The 11,510-nt window shown below is 45.1% G+C and overlaps 1 protein-coding gene across 1 annotated transcript; it reads right to left on the reverse strand.

Moving 5' to 3' along the window:
• Positions 1 to 321: 321 nt before the first annotated feature.
• On the reverse strand, positions 322 to 3,775 carry LOC123398032. The gene is made up of 4 exons (XM_045092546.1): positions 3,078 to 3,775; positions 2,721 to 2,813; positions 1,081 to 1,148; positions 322 to 658 (listed from the first exon to the last, which is right to left on the reverse strand). Exons 1-4 carry the CDS (start codon positions 3,729 to 3,731, stop codon positions 529 to 531), a joined length of 945 nt encoding a protein of 314 aa, XP_044948481.1. The 5' UTR covers positions 3,732 to 3,775; the 3' UTR covers positions 322 to 528.
• Positions 3,776 to 11,510: the final 7,735 nt, after the last annotated feature.

Here is an 11,510-nt window from a genome sequence, read left to right on the forward strand (position 1 = left end):
CTAGCTATATTATAAAAGGATCGAGTCCAAACACACACATAAACACGGTGCTCAGGATCACTTCCTCTTTTTTTTTAAATAAATTTTCTATTGTTTCAGAAACGTCCAAAATATTCTCACATATAGACGATTTATAGTTGTATCGAAATGCCAACTTCTCACATAACTTCTAATTAATGTCTACATATCAGATTTACTTGGATTGTTTTGAGTGTTGAATTTTGTGAAAAATGGAGCAGGCTGTGCTTGGGTGCTACAAAACGACATTCATGATAAAGTGATGTGTGTCCCAACTCCCAAAGTACAAGACAACATTCGATTTCTCAAAAGCCACCTCAAGGCCGAACACAAGCTTACTCACTTAGCACTTTTAGCAAAAAGGAGATGGTCAACTGATTCATTCATGGTTACTCGCCCATTGTACATTTTATTTAGCCAGTCCCCAATGAAAAAGAAGTTAATAAATATCAACCACAAGCCATAACAATAGAGAGAGATTATCCGGGCGTGCATGGTCTTTCCAATGATCTAAGAGGGGAGGGCATCGACATGAGCCAGGAACTCCTTGAGGCAGCGGTTGTAGACACATGGCCTCTCCAAGTGGGCTAGATGCCCCGCCTTGCTTATGATTTGCAGCATGACGTTCTCCCCAAGATCCCTACAAGCATGCAACAATAGACATTCGGGAATGTTAAAATCTGACTCAGATTTTTGGTCATGGCAAACCGAACGATTTTTGCGAATCATAAAAGAAAAGAATGTTTTTAAAATTATGTTGTCGCTGGGATGGCTATTTTTGCTCGACTTGGTGAGAACATATTTGCATGGAAAACTATGACGTTTGATCTGTAACGAAATCCTATATATTTTCCATCACTGATTGCATATATACTCCCTCCGTTTCAAAATTCTTGTCTTAGATTTATCTAGAAATGAATGTATCAAAATACTAAAATGTGACTAGATACATTCATATCTAGACAAATCTAAGACAAGAATTTTGGGACGGAGGAAATAATACACTGAAACACGAGATTAATTAAGCTAGCTTGATATATAGAGAATTCAGCGCCTCCTTACCCTTTCAGCCGCTTGGCACCCTCGACGAGGAAGTAGTTATCATTCTCTCCCCATAACAGAAGTATGTTCTGCATGCATGCAGGTAGATCGTTACAGAAAAGCAGTGATGATCTAGTATTTGAGGTGGTGGTAAGTATAAGTAACTGAACACTAAGTGCATCTCTAACAGATCTCGTAAAAATCAACCCTTAAAAACACGTATAAAGGGTCCTGTAAACCGTTTTTGCGGTGTGAAATTGCCCCGGACTGAATAGACTTCGTAAATGGAAATGTATTTCAGTATAGCTTTTTTTTTCCTTTTTCCTCCAATTCTGGCGAGCCATCTCCAGCCACGACATGCCTCACCCTCGCGCCCCAGCCCACCCCGACGCCGTCCGCTTCGCCCCCACTTCGTCTTGGCGTCGTCCGTTCCCGGCCATGCATGCAGTGGAGGAGTCCTGCGTCGCCCGCCCCCGATTGGGCTCGGCACTGCCCGTCACTGATTGAGCTCGACACTGCCCGTCACTGCGCGTAGGTTCCCCGTCGTGGCTGCGCGAGCTCCCCCACCCTTCCCCGTTCTTCTCCGGTGCTGCCCCCCTGATTCAGGCTGCCGGTGGCCTGCTTCATCCTGCCCGTGGACGGCCTCATCTCGGCAGTGGAAGTCGAGCTGGCCGCAATTCGGACCGACAGCGATAAATTCCGGCTGCGGCCGCTTCTTCCGACATGCGACGATGGATTCCGGTGAGTTCTAGGTAGATTTCGGCCAGTTTCGCGACGACGCGTTTGCTCCGACGAGGTTTGACCAGTTTACGGGTTGAACTGTATACTGCCTCCAAAACTACACATATAAGGTTTTCGCGATGGAGTTACCGTGCCCCTTAAAAATTTTACGAATCGAACAAGTTTTATGGTGTCTGCTCTGCATCGTTTTTCCGATCGAAACTGTAAACACCTCGTTTTTTACGGGTTTGACCAGTTTACGGGCCCGCTAGAGATGCTCTAACAATATGAGATTTTCTGACCGGCAATAGTCCACTTTGTGCATTATTTAACACTCCGTCCATAGAGTAGTATACGGGCATTTAGATGTGCTCTAGTTTTACTGAGGGAGTATAAAAAATCACTAGTGTGCAACATACTACTCCCTCCGTTTCTAAATATAAGTCTTTTTAAAAACTATATACGGATGTATATAGACATATTTTTTAGTATAGATTCATTTATTTTGTTTTATGTGTAGTCATTTGATGAAATTTCTTAAAAAACTTATATTTAAGAACGGATGGAATACTATACAAGTAGACAAAACACATAAACATATGTGGCCACAGACTTGCTATTTAGCTTGTTTTTATTTATTGGCACAAGTTAAAATGGACTAGTTTTTTTTTCGTCTGACATTTTTTCATACCACTTGTACTAGTACTATGTTAGAATAATGAATGAGGTATATTGTAAATGATAAAGATGTATAATATGTACGTATATTTAGTGTGGGAGTCCATACTTCCAGCAGAAAAAATATAAGTGTTATGCTGTTTGAACATCAATATTCTAGAGTACTACTGAATGATAATGATGCAAGTTTCCAAGTAGACGCGGATGCATAAGTTGCAAAAAAAATCTAGATTCAGTATGCTACGACATGCGGCATCTATAACCTGCTGAAAAATAGGTGCTGATGCTTCTTTATCCGTGTTGACAATCATACCCTTCAGCATCTCAGCTCTCTCCTTTCGGTTGTCACACATCACCTGCATATATGTATGGTTAATTTCAACATAAATGCTCAAACGAAGGCATCTGATTTTTTTTTTTATGTTTCGGCCACCTTTTGCTTAATGGTCTCTTCCATATTTAATATTTTGGTTGTCTCGGAGACAAATACTACTACTCTCTCCGATCCATATTATTATATTTAGATTTGTCTACATACGAATATGAATATCTAAGGGAATATTATCATTACCAATGATATATTGATCACTATAATTCGGCCAGAGGATACCTATCTTTACCTTGAGAAAATCGCTAAGGAGACGACGGGGAAGCCATGGTGTCCTGTAAAACGCGGTGGAGAAGAGCCGGTCGACGTCAGCGACCGTCTCTGGCAGCATGAGCTCCGTCATCGACTTGGCGCCGAGCCTCCGCAGCAGGGCGTCGTTCATGGCGGCCGTGTAGGCGACTTCAGCGCCCGAAATGACGACGGCGCGGACGAGGAGCGGGCACGCGGCCGCCATCTCAAACGCTACCAGCCCGCCGTAGCTGAACCCGACCACGGTGCACCACCGGCCGGCCACGCCAAGCTTCCGCAGGCCCGCCGCCAGACAGCGTGCCTGGAAGGCCACGGAGCGGTCGGGCGACGTCGACGTGGAGCCGCCGAAGTGGACCAGGTCCGGGACGTAGACGTCGTGGCCGCGTGCGGCGAGGGCACCCACCTGGAACCCCCACGTCATCATGCCGTCGCCGGCGAAGCCGTGCACGAGCACCACGGCGTGCCTCCGCTTCTCTGCCTGACCTGTGGTGGTGGCTCCGGTCAGCTTCTTCTTGGGAAGCCAGAAGTTGACGACGGTGCCATCTTCGTCGACGGCCACGGCTTGCTGGCGGAGGCCGGCGTTGGTGGCCAGACGGGCCACGAAGTGCTTCCTTAACACCTGCACCCAGTTCACCATCGACCCTAGCCTCTCGCCTGCTTGCTTGAGTGCGGTTATGGGCTTGTGGCGGGTGACGTGCACGTACATGCATGCAGCGCCTAATTTGTAGGAGTAGGAAAAGTAACGAATGCATGCAGCATGAAGGTGCATGCGATGGTCTTCACTTGACAGCGATGCGCAACCACACCACACATGCATCGCCTTCCTTCTCTTTTTGGATCGACGTGCATGGCATCGATCTAGCTATTTGATGGTGATCTGCAACCACAAAAAGTGTACGCATCATCTTCCTTGGATCCATCGATAGCAAACCTAAACCACCCCAAGAGTGAAATGTACCGATTGATGAGGACACACGTCCCGGTGAGCACTACGGTTAGCTTCCACAAATTGACTCCGCGCGCGCGCTGATACGTGTTTTGCGTGTGGATCAAAATTGAGCCTCCATGTGCACCCCTGGTTTGCCAAAAATGTGGCCGGCATATGCACCTGCACACTTCAGCATCTTGTTAAATTAGATTGACACTTGTAGCTAGCTAGGTTGCGATTGATTGATGCGTAAGTGAAGGAAGCAACTTTTGAGAATCCGGAAAAACTCTATTTCACTCGCTTTGAGACTAGATATTTGTGGCATTTCAAGCAATATAGTAGCATTGTTTTCTGATACTAAAAATCTTGTTTACCATATTTTTATCGTCAAAGATGACAGGCATTGGGATGAAACGAATAGTCTTAGAATCACGGTCTCCATGCCTCCTTTGAACTTGTGTCATTGAAGTAATTTGAAGTATGCCATGTCTACTTGCTAGTAGTATGTTTGACATGCCATGAAATTCATGTTTAGGTGCTATTTTCTTGCTGTGGACATGCTACCAAAATGTTGCTGTTTTAAGATGCTAAAAGAATTTCAAGTCTGAAACTGTTATATTGTGTTGCTGTTTTGCCATGTGAATTGGCATTGATCCACAAGTTCTTTGGTGTTGCTCCCATGAAGTGTTTTATAAATAACGCCATGGCCTATCATGTTGTGTCATTAGTTTTCATGTATCGGATTTGCATCATAGATGTTTGTGCTGTCAAATATGTCAATATGTTAAAAACCTGCTGCTATTGTACCCTGTTATTTTCACTAAGTCGGGAGTCTGTTTATTTCAGATTGCCTTGTTGTGTTGATGCTAGCCATGTTTCTGTGCATATCTAGACCATGCTCATGTGGAATCAAATGAAGTGCATGATGTCCTATATCATTCTGTAGATTTTCTTGCTGCCAATATGCTTCGGAATAAAACCGCTCTATTAAAACCTGTTATTTTCACTAAGTCTTAAATTGTGTTCAAATAGCCATCTTGTGAGCTCACTTCCTATTGATCCATGCTTCTAATTTTTTTGCTCCCATGAGATAAATTATTGTGGATCATCTAAACTACTGCCCCATGTTTTGTTTGTGCATTTTAGATTCATAGCTTGTGGTTTCGATGTGTACAATATGCTAAGTTGCTATTTTGGGCAGATTATAACTAAAACTTGTGTTGGTTGTATTTGTTGAACCGTTGCTTCGTTTTAAACATGTTTCACATGAAACTTTACTAGAATTTCATGTATTTTCATAATATCTTGTTGCAACCATGATTGAAAATGTTTGTGGGGTGTTGTTTGCATGCATTTTGCATTCATGGCATAGTATCTTGTGTTGGTCATATTTTTTAGACCGCGGCTCCATTTTGAATGACCTATGTATGTAAATCGCCTAGAATGACGTGTAGTATCACATGGTGTAGTTCGTTTTCTTGTTTAATAAATATAGAATATGGTTAGTTCAGATCTGGACCAAATTTAAAATTAACATATATGGTCGTTTTGGAAATGCTATATGCTATTTCCTGTTGGGTAACGTAGCATAAATTCAAAATTTTCCTACGCATATTCAGATCTTCCTATGGAGAGACCAGCAACGAGAGAGGGGTAAGAGCATCTTCATACCTTTGAAGATCGCTAAGCGGAAGCGTTGCTAGAACGCGGTTGACGGAGTCGTACTCGCAGCGATTCCGATCTAGTGCCGAACTACGGCACCTCCGCGTTCAACACACGTGCAGCCCGGTGACGTCTCCCGCACCTTGATCCAGCAAGGAGGAGGGAGAGGTTGGGGAAGAACTCCAACAGCACGACGGCGTGGTGTCGATGGAGAGACGAGGTCTCTCGGTAGGGCTTAGCCAAGCACCGGCAGAGAGGAGGAGGAAGAAGGGCAGGGCTGCGCCGAGGGAGAGGGAAAAGTCTAATCTCCAATGGCCAAAAGTGCCCACTATATATAGGGGGAGGGGAGAGGGGGTGCCACCCCTAGGGTTCCCACCCTAGCTGGTGCGGCAGCCCCCCAGATGGGAGGTGCGGTGGCCAGAGCGGGAAGGAGGGGGTGGCACACCACCTGGTGGGCCTTAGGCCCACCTGGCTTAGGGTTTGCCCCCCCTTTTCTCTCCCCTGCGCATTGGGCTGAGTGGGGAGGCGCACTAGCCCACCTAGGGGCTGGTTCCCACCCCCACTTGGCCCATCTCACCTCTCGGGGTCGTTGCCCCCTTCGGTGGACCCCCGGGGCCACCTCCGGTGGTCCCGGTACGTCACCGGTGATGCCCGAAACTCTTCCGGTGTCCGAAACCATCCGTCCTATATATCAACCTTTACCTCCGGACCATTCCGGAGCTCCTCGTGACGTCCGGGATCTCATCTGGGACTCCGAACAACTTTCGATAACCTCGTATAACAATTCCCTAGAACCCTAGCGTCACCGAACCTTAAGTGTGTAGACCCTACGGGTTCGGGAGACAGGTAGACATGACCGAGACGCCTCTCCGGCCAATAACCATCAGCGGGGTCTGGATACCCATGGTGGCTCCCACTTGCTCCACGATGATCTCATCGGATGAACCACGATGTCAAGGATTCAATCAATCCCGTATACGATTCCCTTTGTCTGTCGGTATAGAACTTGCCCGAGATTCGATCGTCGGTATGCCTATACCTTGTTCAATCTCGTTACCGGTAAGTCTCTTTACTCGTTTCGTAGCACGTCATCGTGTGACTAACTCCTTAGTCACATTGAGCTCATGATGATGTTCTAGCGAGTGGGCCCAGAGTACCTCTCCGTCACACGGAGTGACAAATCCCGATCTTGATTCGTACCAACCCAACACACACTTTCAGAGATACCCGTAGTGCACCTTTATAGTCACCCAGTTAGTTGTGACGTTTGATACACCCAAAGCACTCCTACGGCATCCGGGACTTGCACAATCTCACGGTCGAAGGAAAAGACACTTGACATTAGAAAAGCTTTAGCATATGAACAATATGATCTAGTGCTATGCTTAGGATTGGGTCTTGTCCATCACATCATTCTCCCAATGATGTGATCCCGTTATCAATGACATCTAATGCCCATGATCAGGAAACCATGATCATCTATTGACTAACGAGCTAGCCCACTAGAGGCTTGCTAGGGACACATTGTGATCTATTTATACACACATGTATTACTGTTTCCTGTTAATACAATTATAGCATGAACAATAGACGATTATCATGAACAAGAAAATATGATAATAACCATTTTATTATTGCCTCTAGGGCATATTTCCAACAGTCTTCCACTTGCACTAGAGTCAATAATCTAGTTACATTGTGATGTATCGAACACCCATAGCATTATGGTGTTGATCATGTTTTGCTCGTGGAAGAGGTTTAGTCAACGGGTCTGCAATATTGAGATCCGTGTGTACTTTACAAACATCTATCACTCCACTCTGGACATGGTCCTGGATGGAGTTGTAGCGGCGTTTGATGTGCTTCGTCTTCCGGTGAAACCTTGTCTCCTTGGCTATGGCAATGGCCCCAGTGTTATCACAGAAGAGTGTCATTGGACCCGACGCGCTTGGAACCACTCCAAGGTCGGTGATGATCTCCTTCATCCAAATTCCTTCATGAGCTGCTTATGAAGCAGCTATGTACTCCGCTTCACATGTAGATGCTGCCACGACTTCTTGCTTGCTGCTGCACCAGCTCACTGCCCCACCATTCAACACATATACGTATCCGATCTGTGACTTAGAGTCATCCAGATCTGTGTCGAAGCTAGCGTCGACGTAACCCTTTACGACGAGCTCTTCATCACCTCCATAAACGAGAAACATTTCCTTAGTCCTTTTCAGATACTTAAGGATATTCTTGACCGTTGTCCAGTGTTCCACACCTGGATCACTTTGGTACCTCCCTACCAAACTTATGGCAAGGTTTATATCAGGTCTGGTACACAGCATGGCATACATTAGAGAGCCCACGGCTGAAGCGTAGGGGACAGAACTCATCTTCTCTCTATCTACTGCCGTGGTCGGCGACTGAGTCTTACTCAATCTCATACCTTGCAAAACTGGCAAGAACCCTTTCTTTGAGTTTTCCATATTGAACATCTTCAATATCTTGTCAAGGTATGTACTTTGCGAAAGACCTATGAGGCGTCTTGATCTATCTCTATAGATCTTGATGCCTAATATGTATGCAGCTTCTCCAAGGTCCTTCATTGAAAAACTCTTGTTCAAATAGGCCTTTATGCTCTCCAACATCTCTATATTATTCCCCATCAATAATATGTCATCCACATACAGTATGAGGAAAGCTACAGAGCTCCCACTCACTTTCTTGTACAGACAGGCTTCTCCGTAAACCTGTATGAACCCAAACGATTTAATCACCTCATTAAAGCGAATGTTCCAACTCCGGGATGCTTGCACCAGCCCATAGATGGAGCGCTGGAGCTTGCACACTTTGTTAACACCCTTAGGGTCGACAAAACCTTCTAGTTGCATCGTATACAACTCTTCCTTAAGGTTCCCGTTAAGGAACGCTGTTTTGACGTCCATTTGCCAAATTTTATAATCATAAAAGGCGGCAATTGCTAACATTATTCGGACTGATTTCAGCTTCGCTACGGGAGAGAAAGTCTCTTCGTAGTCAAATCCTTGAATTTGTCGAAAACCCTTTGCGGCAAGTCGAGCTTTGTAAACGGTTACATTACCGTTTGCATCAGTCTTCTTCTTGAAGATCCATTTATTTTCTATGGCTCGCCGGTCATTGGGCAAGTCCACCAAAGTCCATACTTTGTTCTCATACATGGATCCTATCTCGAATTTCATAGCCTCAAGCCATTTGTTGGAATCTGGGCCCGCCATCGCTTCTTCATAGTTCGAAGGTTCACTGTTGTCTAACAACATGATTTCCATCACAGGGTTGCCGTACCACTCTGGTGCGGAGCGTGCCCTTGTGGACCTTCGCGGTTCAGTAGTAACTTGATCCGAAGCTTCATGATCATCATCATTAACTTCCTCTTCAGTTGGTGTAGGTGCCCCAGGAACAACTTCCCGCGCTGCTCTACTATCCTGTTCGAGAGGGGGTGTAATTACCTCATCAAGTTCTACCTTCCTCCCACTTACTTCTTTCGAGAGAAACTCTTTCTCTAGAAAGGATCTGTTCTTGGTAACAAAGGTTTTACCTTCGGATCTAAGATAGAAGGTATACCCAATAGTTTCCTTAGGGTATCCTATGAATACACATTTCTCCGCTTTGGGTTCGAGCTTTTCTGGTTGAAGTTTCTTCACATAAGCATCGCAACCCCAAACTTTAAGAAACAACAACTTAGGTTTCTTGCCAAACCATAGTTCATACGGTGTCGTCTCAACAGATATAGACGGTGCCCTATTTAAAGTGAATGCTGCAGTTTCTAATGCGTATCCCCAAAATGATAGCGGTAAGTCGGTAAGAGACATCATAGATCGTACCATATCTAATAAAGTGCGATTACGACGTTCAGACACTCCGTTGCGTTGCGGTGTGCCATGCGGCGTCAGTTGTGAAACGATTCCACACTTCCTTAGGTGTGTGCCAAACTCGTGACTCAAATATTTTCCTCCACGATCAGATCGTAGACATTTAATTTTTCTGTCACGTTGATTCTCAACCTCACTCTGAAATTCCTTGAACTTTTCAAACGTCTGACATTTGTGTTTCATCAAGTAGATATACCCATACTTACTCAAATCATCGGTGAGAGTGAGAACATAACGATAACCACCGCGAGCTTCAACGTTCATTGGACCACACACATCAGTATGTATTATTTCCAATAAGTCGGTTGCTCTCTCCATTATTCCTGAGAATGGAGTCTTAGTCATCTTGCCCATGAGGCACGGTTCACATGTGTCAAATGATTCAAAGTCAAAAGACTCTAATAGTCCATCGGTATGGAGCTTCTTCATGCGCTTAACGCCGATATGACCAAGGCGGCAGTGCCACAAGTATGTGGGACTATCATTATCAACTTTTACATCTTTTGGTACTCACACTATGAATATGTGTAACATCACGATCGAGATTCATCAAGAATAAACCATTCACCAGCGGAGCATGACCATAAAACATATCACTCATATAAATAGAACAGCCATTATTCTATGACTTAAATGAGTAGCCGTCTCGCATTAAGCAATACCCTGATACAATGTTCATGCTTAAAGCTGGTACTAAATAACAATTATTAAGGTTTAAAACTAATCCCGATGGTAGATGTAGAGGTAGCGTGCCGACGGCGATCACATCGACCTTTGAACCATTCCCGACGCGCATCGTCAACTCGTCCTTGGCCAGTATCCGCTTATTCCGCAGTTCCTGTTTTGAGTTGCAAATGTGAGCAACAGCACCGGTATCAAATACCCAGGAGCTACTACGAGCGCTGGTAAGGTACACATCAATAACATGTATATCACATATACCTTTAACGTTGCCGGCCTTCTTGTCCGCTAAGTATTTGGGGCAGTTCCGCTTCTAGTGACCCTTTCCCTTGCAATAGAAGCACTCAGTCTCAGGCTTGGGTCCGTTCTTTTTCTTCTTCCCGGCATCTGGCTTACCGGGCGCGGCAACAGCTTTGCCGTCTTTCTTGAAGTTCTTCTTACCCCTGCCTTTCTTGAAACTAGTGGTCTTGTTGACCATCAACACTTGATGCTCCTTCTTGATTTCTACTTCTGCAGACTTGAGCATCGAGTACAACTCGGGAATGGTCTTCTCCATCCCTTGCATGTTGTAGTTAAGCACAAAGCCTTTGTAGCTTGGTGGGAGAGACTGGAGGATTCTGTCAATTATAGCATCATCCGGAAGTTCGACTCCAAGTGAAGTCAGACGACCATGTAACCCAGACATTTTGAGTATGTGCTCACTGACACAACTGTTCTCCTCCATCTTACAGCTAAAGACCTTGTCGGAGACTTCATATCTCTCGACACGGGCATGAGCTTGAAAAACTAGCTTCAGCTCCTGGAACATCTCATATGCCCCGTGTTGCTCAAAACGCCTTTGGAGCCCCGTTTCTAAACTGTATAACATGCCACACCTGACCAGAGAGTAGTCATCACTCCGCGTTTGCGAGACGTTCATAATGTCCTGGGCTGCTGCGGGAGCGGGAGGGTCACCTAGCGGCGCATTAAGGACATAAGCCTTTTTAGCTGCTTCAAGGATGAGCTTCAAGTTGCGAACCCAGTCCGCATAGTTGCTACCATCATCTTTCAACTTGTTTTTCTCTAGGAATGCGTTGAAATTGAGGTTGACGTTGGACATCTACAATATTTATAAAGACAACTTTTAGACTAAGTTCATGACAATTAAGTTCATTTAATCAAATTAAGTATGAACTCCCACTTAAATCGACATCCCTCTAGTCATCTAAGTGATACATGATCCATGTGGACTAACCCGTGTCCGATCATC

This window comes from Hordeum vulgare, chromosome 5H, assembly GCF_904849725.1.
Source record: "Hordeum vulgare subsp. vulgare chromosome 5H, MorexV3_pseudomolecules_assembly, whole genome shotgun sequence".
Classification (NCBI taxonomy): Eukaryota; Viridiplantae; Streptophyta; class Magnoliopsida; order Poales; family Poaceae; genus Hordeum; species Hordeum vulgare.

Excerpts from the sequence above, each read along its gene's own strand:
- LOC123398032 (XM_045092546.1), bottom strand. The coding sequence starts at position 3,731 with ATGGTGAACTGGGTGCAGGTGTTAAGGAAGCACTTCGTGGCCCGTCTG. Across the intron at positions 1,149-2,720 it reads CAGCACCTATTTTTCAGCAG|AACATACTTCTGTTATGGGG; the intron begins GTTATAGATGCC and ends GCATGCATGCAG. Across the intron at positions 659-1,080 it reads GGTGCCAAGCGGCTGAAAGG|GGATCTTGGGGAGAACGTCA; the intron begins GTAAGGAGGCGC and ends GCATGCTTGTAG.